General features: G+C 47.5%; 1 protein-coding gene across 6 annotated transcripts in view; it reads right to left on the reverse strand.

Annotated features, from left to right (window-relative positions):
- LOC147440117 (uncharacterized) overlaps positions 1-12,929 on the reverse strand; it is a 45,136-nt gene extending 32,207 nt beyond the window's left edge. For 2 of the 6 annotated variants that reach the window (XM_086484486.1, XM_086484485.1), the window contains exons 1-2: positions 12,656-12,912; positions 12,482-12,565 (exon numbers count right to left, since the gene is read on the reverse strand). In XM_086484486.1, coding sequence (XP_086340612.1) covers positions 12,482-12,565; positions 12,656-12,696 — 125 coding nt within the window. In that variant the 5' untranslated portion in view covers positions 12,697-12,912. Of the gene's footprint in view, positions 1-12,481; positions 12,580-12,655 lie in introns of all 6 variants that reach the window. The other 4 variants (XR_015184489.1, XM_086484483.1, XM_086484482.1 and 1 more) reach the window with 4 other exon arrangements.
- Between the last annotated feature and the right edge of the window lie 1,621 nt (positions 12,930-14,550).

Genomic DNA, 14,550 nt, shown 5'->3' on the forward strand with positions numbered 1-14,550 from the left:
ATCAGTGGGCATCCTGGCAGGGACATCCTTCTCGGACCATGCACCAGTGATCCTCACAGTGGCAGACAGGCAGAGGAGTGGGAGCACGATGCTTCGCATCCCAGAGCGGGTCTTGTTGGACTCAACACTCAGAGAGAGGGTAGAGGCTCTCGACAGAGGGCATGGACAGCCAGGCTCTACCTGCAGACAGAGTGGCCTTAGGCCTAGCTCAGCTTAGCCACTTTTTTCTCCAGGAGTCTTTGGCTCGACGGGCTGCAACGAGAGAGGAGGAGCAGCGTCTCAGACGAGGCATTGCTTCACTACAGAGGATGCAGGAGCAACACCCAGACAATCCATGGTTGGAGGAGCAGTTACAACAGGCTCGACAGGAGCTTGCTTGCACAGAGGAGAGGCGCCATGAGTTTGCCTTTCACCGACAGGCATCTCAGTGGACTCAGGTGGGTGACAGAGTGACAGGTGCTTTTTTTGAGACAGTGGGACCTCGGCACTCGCATGCCAAGGTCAATCAGCTGAGGAGACCCGATGGGTCAGTTGTTTGTGAGCCCGAGGATATGCGTGCAGTTGCTACTGACTTTTACCGTGAGCTACTGTCGGCTGAGCCCCAGTCAGAGAGACAGGATGCATGCAAGGAGCAGGTTTGGGCGCAGATGCCTTGCCTTGTGACTGAGGAGATGCGCCAGAGGCTAGAGCTACCTCTTCAACTTGAGGAGCTGCACACAGCTCTTAGGGCCCTTCCTCGTGGTAGCTATCCAAGTGAGGATGGGCTAACTCCCAGCTTCTTCTTGGAGTACTGGGACCTGATTGGCCCGGATCTTAGTAGTGCCTTTCAGTACATCCTGCACACAGGAGTGATGCCGGATAGCATGAGAGAGGGCCTGATTTACCTCATTCCGAAGGAGGGTGGCTCCTTGGATGATATTCGACAATGGCGCCCCATCACCATCCTCAACTCAGCCTACAAAATTCTTGCCAAGGCTCTGACTTTGAGGATTCAGCCACTTTTGGAGAGCCTTATACATGGGACTCAAACAGGTTTTGTCAAGGAACGCAGTATCCTTGACAACATTTTCACTTTCTGGGAGGCTTCTGCCCTGGCACGGCTCCGTGGGGAGGACCTTGTGATTCTTCTTCTTGATTTTGAGAAGGCATACAACAGAGTTGACTGGGACTTTCTAGAGGGCTCTCTACGCAGCATGGGCTTCTCAGATGCTTGGATCAGAGGGATGTCAGCTTTGTACAGACAGGCTCACAGTCAGGTGCTTTTGGCAGGAGGTAGAGGTGAGCGCTTCATGCTCGCACGATCGGTCAGACAGGGTTGTCCTCTTGCCCCCTTTCTCTTTCTATTCTATGCGGAGGCGATGAGCAGATTTTTGGTGTCTCAGCAGGTTGGTCTGAGGGGCCTTGCACTACCTATACGGGGAGATGAGCTGCTGGACGCTGAGTTTGCCGACGACTCAGCCTTGTACTTAGAGGGCCAGGAGGCCAATCTACACAGATGTGAGCAGGCTTTGGCGACCTTCTGCTGTGCATCGGGCGCACTGATCAACTGGAGAAAGACAGTAGCTTTCTCGATTGGCAGTGCTCCTGTGCCAGATTGGATGCCAGGAGAGGGTTTCAGGTGGTTTCCTCCAGGGACTGCAGTTCGGTACTTGGGTTGTCAGGTTGGTTTGGATTTGTCCCGCGAGCAGCAGATTGCTCCTCTTCTCCTGTCCATCAGGAGAAAGTTGTTACATTGGAGCTCAGCACGACTATCGCTGGCTGGTAGAGTAGTAGTTGCCAACCAGGTGTCGTTGGCGACTATGTGGTACATCACTTCTTGCTGGATCTTCTGAGGTTCTTGCATCAGCCATGTAGAGAGGCTGATCAGGAACTTCCTTTGGTCAGGTCGCGACACTCAGATTGCCCGAGCCAAGGTGGCTTGGTCGGTCATCACACTTCCTTGTTCTCAGGGAGGGCTTGGGATCATTGATCCAGCACAGCAGAGCAGAGCCCTTCTTGGGAAGTTCGTCGTCAGAGGACTTCTTCCAGGCGAGGAGCCCTGGAAGGAGTTCTTGCTGCAAAGGCTTCGTGCCAGGGTGCCTCAGTCAGGAGGCCCTTGGCAACCTTCGACCAGATGGATCTTTACAGAGTTGCGCCGAGTTGGTTTGAGCAAGAGACTGGAGGACCGATTCGCTGTGAGTTTGCTTCGTTCTTGGGAGCTATTACGGTGTGGCCTAGAGCAGAGACAGCCGACGTGCATGGAGGAGCGCCTACGGCAGCCCCTCGTCCCCATGGTCAGCACTCAGAGAGGCCACTTGGTTGGGAGTAGGCCTCATGTTTCTTGGGGTCCCATGGCAACAGGTCCAGCGCGCTATCTAGGTGACTGGCTAGAGTTCACAGGTTTGTCAGAGGAGGGGCAGGTTGTCCAGCTACAGGGCATGAGAGGGGTTCAGAGCATGTGTCAGGACATCTCAGAGTCAGTTTCAGCTGAGTGGCTCACGCCTCTCGAGCCAGTAGCACCCCGGTGGATGGGAGCCTTCACACGACTGGAGGTTCTCATTTCAGTCAGGGCTTGCTCAAAGACTGTCCCAGCCCTGTTCTTCGAGCTTCAGGGTGGGGGACGATTACAGCGAGTTGCAGTTGAGGCCCCGCAGGTAGCAGAGTGCTGTTTCCAGAGGATCCGAGTTGTGGGCATCTGTGGGAGGACTTGCGTCATAGACCCTGACCCAGCAGCTCTTGAGACTGGACACTGGAGGCTATGGGCTTGGGAGTGCTGTCCACTGGCACGAGTACAGTGGGATCCTGGTGAGTGGCTTTGGAGGGACCCCCTCTCTTCTGCAGACCGCCCAGGAGTCCCTTTCTTTCAGTAAACTGTTCGGCTTGGACGTCATATACTTGCAGCACAAAGAGAGGCCCGCCCCGCTGCAGCACGTCATTGGCAAGAGGAGGGCCTCACAGTTGAGTTCTTGGCAGCTTTTTGGCAGAGGCTGTGGGACTCCAGACAGCCGAGGCGCGTCACTTTGTTCCAGTGGTTGGTTGCACACAGAGCCACAGCAGTAGGGAGCTGGCTTGTGCATAGTGGTCTCTCGGCCGCATGTATAGCCTGTGACCAATTGGTGGAGAGTCAGCGACACTATCTTTGGGACTGTCCCTCGGCCCAGCAGGTGTGGCTACGAGTTCTTCGGCTGATGCCTGCCCTCTCCACGACTCGACAGTACACTTGGGGGACAGCGGCTTGGTCCACCCTCACGGGCCCGGCACTTCAGTTTGAGCTATCTTCCACCAGCAGGATGATAGTGGTACAGGGGGGGCGACCTACACTCCAGCCTGCTACAGACCTTACTCCACAGGAGTGGTGCAGTGAGAGAGATGAGTGTTGGGAGCTCATCAGCGGCCTAGCTCTCTGGTTCATCTGGCGGGCCCGTTGTTTCCGCATCTTTGAGGCTCTCCCTGTGCCACCAGCAAAGACTGTTCGTGACTTTTGGCTGGAGCTGATCCATACTCTCAGAGGACAGCTTGAGGGACTACAGGGCAGCTCCGACCGCATGCGGGAGCGCCGCGAGGCTTTCCTTCGACTCTCGCGCCCTGGGCCTTTCTACACCATGGTCCAGGGGGTGCTCAGATGGCACTACTATCCACCTGTGTGGATTTTCCCTCCTCCCATCTCTTGATTTAGCCCCATTGTATATATGTTGTTTTTTCATTGGGAGAGTCTTCCCATCATGCTTGTTGTAGCCCTCTCTTGCAGAGGTGGATGTAGCCCTATGGGCAGTCTTCATTAACTAATAGAAGGATCTTTTTCTCGGAAAAAAAAAAAGAGGGACTAAGGGTCTCTATCTCTAGAGTTAGTCTTTGGAACTCTGTGATATACGCAGCCAAGGAACCAGTCTGACTCAGGCGGCGAAGAGAGGACCGGGCATGAAAATCCGCATTGGCAGGTTCGAACACCTTGCGAATAGCACGCCGGAATTTATCCCAAGAAGGTGTGTGTTTACCATCAGCAACCCGTCGTTGCCACCAAAGAAATGTTGTGTCCTTGAGCAGAGAACTAGCAAGTGCAACTTTTTTACTTTCGACCAAGTCTGTGTTCGATAAGTAAACCTCCATTTTGAATAGCCATTGGTCCAACACGCGCTTGTCGCAGCAACCAGTGTATGGTTCCGGCAGTTTAACATCAAGCTTCTTCTTCTGTGCAGAATTAAAAACTTTATAAAGTAATTGAAGTTCGCGATTGTCTACCTCTCCAGTTGGATTTGGTTCGTTTGGTTCATCCACTGAAGCTTCAAATGAAGGTGTCGAATCAGCATATGTAGTTCGAGAAGCAACAGGTCAACTTCGAGAAGTGTTTTCCGTGTGCATCTCATCCAAGCGAGTGTGAAGTGATGCGAGGCTTATGGAAAGTGTGGTCATCTGCTTCTTGATAAGAGTAAGGGCATCGTCAGATTGACTACCTCCATCCTGAGAATTCGGCATGGTTACGCCTCAAAAGAAACTAACAGGTGAGGGAGCAAGTTCTAGGACGAGTACTCCGAGGAAAAAAAAAATTGGAGATGGAAAATCTGCAGGTAATTTCGGAATTCGTAATTCTGGTTCCACTTGGGAACAATTGTGTCATAAAATCTAATATCTAACTAACCCAAATGATTTTCTCATATTAAATTGATCACTTAATGTGGGAGAATAAACGGGAACAACTGTTAAGATATAGGTATGTGCTTATAGATCTATCTCAACACGGGGCCAATGGTAAAGGGGCCCAAAAGGGAGATGATCTATCAAAGAGCAAGGCTAACCAATGGAGCATAAGACCTTAGGGTTAGCTTCATTGAAGACCTCCAATAAATATGTGTAAAAGTCCTTTGACCTTAAGTAAGCTAGGGCTGAGCTTGAGGTGGGAACCCGGCCCAAGCTCGAGGTGCTTGTCTTGCTTGAGGTGCTTGTCATGCTTGAGGTGTTTTTCATGCTTGAGGTGCTTGATTAAGATGCTTGAGGTGCTTGACTGGCTCCATGCTTGAGGTGCTTGACTTGCTGCATGATTAAAGTACTTGAGGTGCCTTGAGAAGCTTGCCTGAGATGCTTGTGGGAACACCCCCTAGTTCAAGTGCTTTGTCATGCTTGGTGAGTAAGGTGCTTGATCACCTAAAAGTCAAAAGAATTCCTACAAGAGGGGGGGCGAGCCCTTTTCCTAGGGGCTAGAGAGAGAACACCCACTCACACACACAAGGGAAGCCCAACTTGAAGAGGCAGCAAGGACACATGTCAGGCCCCTACCCATGTTACCTTTATGTGTTGCTTGAAGCCTATTGGCTAGGCTTCAAAGGGGTCCAATGATAAATTACATGAATTATCTAATTGTTTTATCATTTATCAAGTCCTCTCTCTCAAAGGGGAAAGGGGGACACTTGTCCCAAGGCTACCAATGTTGCTTGTAATGGCTCCTGCTTGTGATTGGCTAGGCCTGGAGGGGTCCAATGAGCTTCAGGCATGAGCTACAAGGGGGGGTCGACCCAAGCAAGCTAGGGGGGTGCCTAGGGGGTATACTCACCCACACACACTCACAAGCACTCTCATTGTGTGATATGCAAAGTGCAAGAGCTCCCTCTCCAAGCAAGTAGAGGTTGAGAGCCTACACCAACACTCTTGGCTATGGAGTGCAAATCCAACCAAGAGCCATGCTTCAATGCTTAAGCTTGCCATATCCTTCTTCTTCATTACTATGCTATTATGTATGCTAGCAACAAGAGTATGATAAGTGAGGAACTAATTCTTTCTCCTACGAAATGTTTCTTCTTCCTCTTCCCTACCCTCATTCCCTGCTAGCTCTCTCCACCTTCGAAGGTGTTTGAGGTCTTGGGACTGAGGCTTGGGATAGTTAAAGCTTTCTTCAAGTTTATGTTATGTTTGTGGTGCATGAAGCCTTCCATCTTCATGGCATCACCTAGGTCACAAGGAACACAAAGACTGTATTGTAACGAGTCTCTCTTTATGGGAGAAATCATAATACAAATGCCTATTGGAGGGGGGACCGGCTCCACATAAATCCGGTCCTCAATTGTTGTCATGTTCTCTAAACTCTCTCTCTTGCAAAAGTATTGTCTATGCCAAGTTAACTAATTGCTATGATTATGTTGCTATCTTCAATTATGTCTACCCGCTATGCTCACAAAATCATTTCTTGAAAGTACTCTCATTAAATTCCGCTATTCTCAAATTGAATAGGCAAATTCCATTACAATTGGGAATTCGGGTTCTGGATCTGGGACAGCAGGCTCAAGTATTTTACGTACGTGTAAATTGGCCAAGAGATGCACTCAAGAGGTGTTTCACATTGGATTTTTTTTAATGTACCAAGTGAATGAATTCACATGGTATTTAAAATAAGGATTCTTTGGCCGGTCACTTAAAATGTATCAAAAGTGGGGTTTAATATGGAATTCAGAGCTGCTGGTGTCTTACGTAAAAACAGCCAGCAAGAGGTGCCAGCGCAAAGAGGAAATTCAGCGCCAAGAATTTACATGGTATTTAAAATAAGGATTCTTTGACCGGTCACTTAAAATGTATCAAAAGTGGGGTTTAATATGGAATTCAGCGCTGCTGGTGTCTTACGTAAAAACAGCCAGCAAGAGGTGCCAGCGCAAAGAGGAAATTCAGCGCCAAAAAGGTCCAGCGAAACACAAAGCGAAGGGGCAAACCAACAGCCAGGGTGTAAAATTTCAGCCGAATTGTGTACGGACGGCACCGATTGGCAAGCGGCTGCACTGAATCATGAAGAGGCATGGCGAAAAGGCAAGCCTATGCAGGAAGGGGCAAGGCTGAGAGAGTGCGGTTGTTCGCGAAGGGACTCCCGCGTACAAAGAGTCATGGCGAAGGGTGTCACCAAAGAGGCAAGTCACCCACGATTTTGTTTGCTTGTTGTGTGTGCTGGACCGGCTGAGATTCACAGCAAAATTCGCAAAGGGGTGCACTTGGTGACTCTGAAGCCTTCACACCCTAGGAGGGACTCCAATACAACTTCACACACATAATTGGTACTTTATGTAGTTAGTATTAGGATAACAAATACCATGTTACCTGATACCATCGGGGAAGAGATTGAATTCCATCTTTCTTCTGCTTCCATACAACTCCCGGTAGGGGTAGAGTGTAGCGGAGAGGGTGAGAGGCTCACAACCTTCGGGTCCCAAAAAAAAATTTGCTTTGATACCACTGTGAGGATTCTAGGTACTAATCCTTTTTTTAGTACTTAAACTCATGATTAAGACTTAAGAAACTTGAACTGTACTCGAGACAAGACTTACAAGACTCTGTGTTTGATTGATTGGGTGTGTGATACAAGGGCTCCTTATATAGGAGACAAACAGACACAAATGAAAAGACACGTCTCATGGTGAAGAGACGCGACTTTAGACGTAAAGACACATCCTTTCAGCGAAGAGCTGCAACCATTGGGCGAAGAGTCGCAACCGTAGAGCGAAAGGGTGTGACCAGTCGTCGAAGGAGTGTGGCTTTTGGCGAAGAGACACGTCCTATGGATGAAGGGGTGTGACCATCCAAGCGCAGGGGTCCTTGGCATGGCACTTCGCATATCTGCAACTAGGAGTAGATTTATTGTTGTTAACATAGTCACAATCGTGACAGAAGGTGCATGAGACTGAGAGATAGAGAGAGAAGAGAATACGACACCAGAGACGTGAAACCCTCCTCCAAGGGCCCTACTCTCGATGGCAAGAGTGGTCTACTATTGATTGCACAATCTGGTACAAAATGCTGATGCAAATCTAATGGCTATGTCGATGCCGACGGGGTGGACGACGAAGACGAGACTATGGCTGAAAACTGCATGCTTCGAATCTGCAACTGCTTGCTCCAAGTCGGGGCTGATCTGCTACTGTGTATTGTATGCCACAAACGCAGTTTTTGCTGGTCCTTTAAACGGTGACAAACCCTTGCTGAAACACTGCCATGCTGGTGTAAAAACGCTGGAATGGCTGGCTGAAAACACTGTGTGCTGAGGGCTGAAAAACGCTGCACAGGCTGATCTGTTGGCGATGAAGCTACTGCTGAAAACGCTGGTCTACTGAAGCTGCAAACGCTACTGATGTGTTGGTGTTTTGGTTGAAGAAAACACTGGGAATCTATTGGGGGTTCTTGTTGAGGATCCACCTTGAGGGCCTGCGGCAAGATTGCCTTGTGCTCTGTTGGTTTCTTCTATCAGATAGTGGTAGTGCTAGGTTGCTTATCTTAGCAAAATTGCCCTACCTACTTTCCAACAAAAGTCACTTAAAAATAATAAGCGAAAAATGTCAAAAATAGGGAAAATAGATCTAATGCACTCGAAAATTCCCCTGATGGATTCTGATGGGAATGCTGATGATCATGCTAGGTGCAACCGGAGGATATGCATCTAATCTAAGTGACTGGTCATACACAGTTTACGAACAGACTCACGAAGTGCCAGATCACTTCCAATTCTAGACTGACTTGATTGACTGAACCCTAGTCATGTTGTAGCTTGTCCACGGACACATAAGGTTGGATGTGTCACGTGCATAGTTACATGGGACGGCGGGTCGGGGTCGGGAACGGGGTCGGAATGGCAAAAGTCAAGAAACGGGGACGGGGGTCGGAACGGCAAAAAAAAAGAGAGTTTTTTTGGCATTTTTTGACCTACACACATGCCACACACATAGAGCATCACTTTGACCATAAATTTACACTAAATAGACCAAAGAGCACGAGTCATATAGGCTGAAATGTGCTAATAAAACATCGATGATCGATGGATACAAAATGAGAAGTGCATGCCACAAGGGCTCAAGAGTCAAAAAGCCTAAAGGACTTAGGACAAGCCCGAGGCCTCAAGGATAACACTTTGTTTGAACCACCCGATCTCTTGTATGGACATAGCTTGCACGTCCATGGTCTTGCACCGCCACCTTTGCCACGCGAGCTAAAGTCGACTTCATCCCACCACGACCACGTTTGCACGGCGGGCCTCCTTCGAGAAGAAGCGGCTTGAGAAGTGGAGTTGGCTTGAGATGACATGATGGTGGAGAGACTCGAGAGAGTAGAGCTTAGAAGTTAGAAGGGTTAGAGGAGAGCTTGTGTGGAGAGAGAGTAAAGGAGAGCTTCAAAGTGGGTAGAAGAGGGAGAGGAGAGCTTCAAAGTTCAAACTTGAGCCTTGAGCTTGAGGGAAATGGAATGAGCTTGAGCCTTGAGCTTGAGGGAAATGGAATGAGCATTGAGCATTGAGACTATGAGTATTAAGAGGCCCAAGGGAGCCTTTTATAGCCTCCCAAGGGCCAAGGCTTAAAAAATATGGCAGTTGGGGCTGCACAGAGCCGTTGCAAACGGTCAAAAACGGCCATTTTTTTGAATCTGTTCCGGTCCAACCCCGACCGACCCCTGCCGTCCCCGTCCTGTCCGTCCGGCCCCGGCCGTCCCCGGTCCGTCCCCCCTGCGACCTGCCCGTCCGGCCCGTTTTCCGTCCGTCCCTCGGCGTTCCCAGCCGTTCCCGGCCCGGTTATGGCCGTCCCTCGGCCCTAGGGCCCGTCCCCCCCGTCCCCTGTAACTATGGTCACGTAACATCTCTCTCTATCTCTCAGTCTCAACACCTTCATTCAGAGTGTTCATCACTTTGTTTGTGATCACTTGCACTCTCTCACTAAAGGAACGAAAGGCTCCCCGTTCCATAAGTAAAAAGAACCCTTGAGCGCAGTTCAGAGCACTCATCTTGAGCAAAGTTCAACATTCACTTCCGCTGCACCTTACAATATAGGGGCATTGATGTGTGTGTTGGGCGTGTTCCCCATTCCCCCTCTCCATCTTTGGTGCCCCCACTAAGGAGGTGCACTGATTGCTCCCTTGTTGACGAAACGAAGCAGTTTCTACCTTGGAAAGCATGGCGACACGAAGCTATAGTCCAATTTTTACAGGTGAAGAGAACCCACACGAATGACTTATAGACTTTAAACTATACATGCTAGACGAATGACTTACAGACTTTAAACTATACATGCTATCGCTGCGGATGGAGAACAAGAATAGCAAAACACAAACTTTTCCATTGGTAATGCGTGGTAAAGCCAAAGTGTGGTTTGAAGCATTGGAGGGTGAGCCGAGAAAGACATGGTCGACTCTACGGACGCGTTTTTTGCATGATTTCTGCAAAGAAGCGTCTCAAGTCAAGTCTCCAGTCGAGATGGATGCGTAGCTGAAGACTCTTAAACAGGATGTAAGTAAAGATTTTAATCTGTTTTAGGATCATTTAGAAGCATGTTGGGCAGAGATAGCAGCGGCCATGCAGTTGGCCAATGACGAATAATTTTAAGCTAGATAAGTTTATAGCGTGCCTACATCCTAAAGTGTTAGAAAGGTGGACTATGAAAGCGTGGAAAACTACAATGGTGTAGTGGCAATTGCACGGTCGAAGAGCAGAAAAATTGAACAAGGTGTGATGGGCTACGAGACGATGGTGCATGTTCAACCGCAGAGTCCTCAGGAAGCGGTCCAGGAAGGGAATCAAGGGAATAGGGCTATGACTGCTATCCCATAGCAGTGGATACGCACGGTCCAGGATTCGTCAGAGCAAATACAAGAGTTGTGGTTAAGCATGATGGATAGAGGACAGCCAAGGGGAGGAAGAGGTAGAGCAAGACCGTTGCCCGGCAAGTGCTACAACTGTGGTAAAGAGGGTCGTTACGCTCTGGATTGTCTCCATCCTCCTAGGGAAAGAGGGGGTATATATCCTTTGTTTGGCAAAGGTAGAGGACAAGGATAGTTTAATGGTCAAAGAGAACGGCAGGTTAAGAATCCAACTCCGCTAGACAATGGCGAAGTCCCTAGGGTCAATATCATCGGAAGTTGCAGAAGAGAAGGATTGTTCAGAAGGCCCGCAGGTTTACTTTGGTAGGAGAGGACCTAATGACATATGGGCGTGATGGAGTGTTGAGGAGGGTGCTTCACAAAGAAAAGATTGGGATGGTTTGGAGCAATGTCATGAAGAGAGCGGGCATCAAAGTAAGGACCAAAAGCTTTTCCAAATTCTTAGAGCAGGTTTCTGGTGACCTTCCATTGTATGAGATGTAATTAATGGAGGACCAAAAGCTTTTCCAAATTCTTAGAGCAGGTTTCTGGTGACCTTCCATTGTATGAGATGTAATTAATGGTGCAAGACCTGTCATGAATGTCAGACCATGGGGGAAAGGCGACTGGTAGCAGAATCAGAGGGAGCTATCATAGCCCAGAGTGCTTTTAAGAAGTGAGATTTGGATGCCATCGGTCCACTCCCTAAGTCGATTAAGTGGTAAAAAGTACATTTTGGTAGCCATTGACTACCTTACCCGGTGGGTCGAGGCCAAAGCAGTTAAAGAGGTAAATGCTTATACAATGGCCCAATTTGTCGTTGATAGTATCTGTTGCCGTTTTGGAGTACCTTGAGTGCTCATTTATGATAGAGGCCAAGGATTTGATAGCAAGCTGATGCGTGCGTTGATTAAGAAGTTGGATATGCAACATCGACTTTCATCACCTTATTATCCTCAATTCAATGGTCTAGTGGAAAGTGCTAACGGGTAGATCAACAAGATGCTAACGAAATATGTGTTGGGTTCTCAAGAAGTACCTTTTTAGTAACACTGGTTCTTCTTCATGAGTTGAAGTATGTAACGAGAGCATCTCAAAGTCTACTTGGAAAAGTTTAAGGATGTCTGAAAGCCTTTTTTTACAAACTTTCTCCAAGTTAAACACAAACATCATATAAGCTCCTACTTCTCGAGTCGGGGATCTCTTCCAATTCAAATTATGGGCATGGAAAGGGTTGTGGAGTACATGATAAAGATACGTCAAAACCCCTCACATTAACTTGCTACAACTGCATGAAAAGCAAGCAAAAAAACTCAAAAAACAAATAAAAGTAAGATCTTGAGAACGGGATGGATACAAGACATAAAGAAGTGTTTTGGGAGATGGAATACATTACACTTACTACATGATATCATGTTCTTCGCCAAAAGAGGAAACCGTACTCACCCTTATATGCTCGAGCTTATCCCCTTGTCAGCGATATGCACTATCACAGTCATTCGGCTAAGCTCCCACTCCCTTCGATGCAAGACATGGCGCTAGGACAATGGAGAAGAGTCAAATCGACTATGCACATTATGCTCACTACAAGTTCAAGAGTCTCTACAAGTTCAAGAGTCTGAGTATCACACACTACTAGAGTGCTCAGTTTTTGAGAACTTGCTTCTCTCACATTTTCAGCCATGACTTGAACCTACACACTTTTCTCTCACAGCCACAATGAGGGCTCTCCATTGTGATTCTCATCACCACAATCTTGGAGCATCGAGAATCAAATGTATCTTTGGTCCCATAGGTCATATTTGATCTCCGACAATAATAAAAATATAAATCTCTCTCTCTCTCTCTCTCTCTCTCTCTCTCTCTCTCTCTCTCTCTCTCTCTCTCTCTAAAATTTTTATAAAAAAAAGATAAATACCTGTCATATGATGAGAGAGAAGCTGTGAAATCTTCTACAGCTTTTCTAAATCCCTCCTCACCGGTCTTATGTAGACTAAGATCCCTGTGCAGATGCAACTAGCAGAAATGCAATTCTGGAGATAGAACATGCACGACAAGAAAGAGGTATAGAAGCAGAAACGAGGTAAGTTACCTTCCTGTTCCAGGAGTAACATAGTTGAGAGGTATGGCCATGTCTGTAGCAGAGGCGAGGAGGGAGCAGCAGATGACAGCCCCCAAGCACTGCTGCCATTTCTTTTTCAAAACACCCGCAACGACGTTTCATTCTCGTATGGAAGTTCAAATGGCACCAGAAGAGTTCGGGACCGGCCGGCCCGCTTCACACGCGCGACGGGATTTACAGTTGGTACCACATGCGTTAAACAACTTAGGAAACTATTGATCTCCGAGCTTACATTATGATCCAAACTTTTTCGTTTTTGGCTTTCTAAAAGAAGCTTAAAGGATTAAGGATTAGACCATGGTTTAGTTACGCATACTTTCAATGTTTTCAATAGTGATGATTGAAACTTACCTTAAATGTTATTTTGATTTTAAAATATTAAATAGATCTTTTCATTTTACATCCTCACATGGCTTAACTTCTCTTGCATTTTATTCTTTTAGAATGCTAAAGTGCACCTTCACCTTGCATGATTCTAATAAACTCTGTACAAACACATAAACATATAGATTAATAAGTTCTTTATGTGTGTGTGTGTGTGTGTACGTGCGTGTGTGTGTGTGTGTGTGAGAGAACAAACTATGGTAAAGAAAAGAAAACCCGATAAAATATGTAAGAACTTAATTCAAAAGTCCACAAATTTTAATATTTCTGCTAGTATCTCTGGTTCGCTTCTTTGCAAGAAGGAAACTCGATCGCTTCATGAAAGAGACATTCTTAAACAATGCTTTATCTTATATAATTCTAGTTAAATTCAATGTAATGATTTCATCACTTTTTTATTGTTTTAGAAAGCCACCGTGACCCTTTCACTTGTTCTTTTCCCAAAGTGAGATATCTTGTGGGATATTGATTAATGAAAACATTTGGCACACTAAAATCGACATTTTTGCTTTTCTATTATATGGAATCTGCATAGATTCCCTCATTCCCTACTCCAGTGGAAGCAAAACTAGCGTGCAATAGAAGCTGGAATCGATCTTAGCTGCTTTTATTTGTAATGAAGTCATGAGATCTAGCCATGCATCTCAATGAGTTGTTCACCGCCTGCACAACACCTTTAATATTTTTTTAAAAAGGCCTTGCAACCCTAGTGCCCTCGTCCACTCACGTGTTGCAGATGTCCTCACCAGTACTCGCATGGACTCTGCAGTTCCTTGTTGCAACGGCTCCCATAAGAGACACATAGAGAGTAAGAGGGAGGAAGTTTTTCCTCACATAACCTTGGCCTCCTTGCTTGCTCCACACGCCCACCTTGTAGCTTGCAATGCTTTTGCTCGTGTAAGAGACATAGAAGGCTGCTCTCGAGTCCGAACTGCAAGCCATCCTTTTTCTTTTCTTAATTTTCGCTTTCCAATGGGCATCGTCCTTGATACTACCCTTCCACAATTTTTTTTGAAAACCATGGGCACATATTGGCCCAAGATTAAAGAAATTCAATGACTTGGAATATTCCTCCCCCCTTGCACCACCTCAGCCTGCTGCCTCCGCTCTTCTCTCCCATGTTCCCCCTCGTCCCGTGCCTCCGTCCCTTCCCCATTCCTCCAGGCCCCACCACCTCCTCTTCCCTCTCCCATTCCTATTGTCATGCATTTCCTTCCCACTTCTCTTGCCCTAGCTTTTGCAAGGCTCTGTGGCACAAACTCCCTGCCTATGTAGGAAGAGACTACCATGCAATGTGCACACGAGAGAGAGAGAGAGAGAGAGACACACACACACACACCCACACACACACACAGGGAGAGAGAGACACCCATGAGCTTCGACAAAGGTCCCCTTCCCCTTTTGCATGCATAAAACTGGTGGATCTCCCAAAATAGAGAGAGAGAGAGAGAGAGAGAGAGAGAGAGAGAGAGAGAGAGAGA

The sequence above is a fragment of the Adiantum capillus-veneris genome, chromosome 16 (genome assembly GCF_014529385.1).
Source record: "Adiantum capillus-veneris isolate H3 chromosome 16, ASM1452938v2, whole genome shotgun sequence".
Lineage (NCBI taxonomy): Eukaryota > Viridiplantae > Streptophyta > Polypodiopsida > Polypodiales > Pteridaceae > Adiantum > Adiantum capillus-veneris.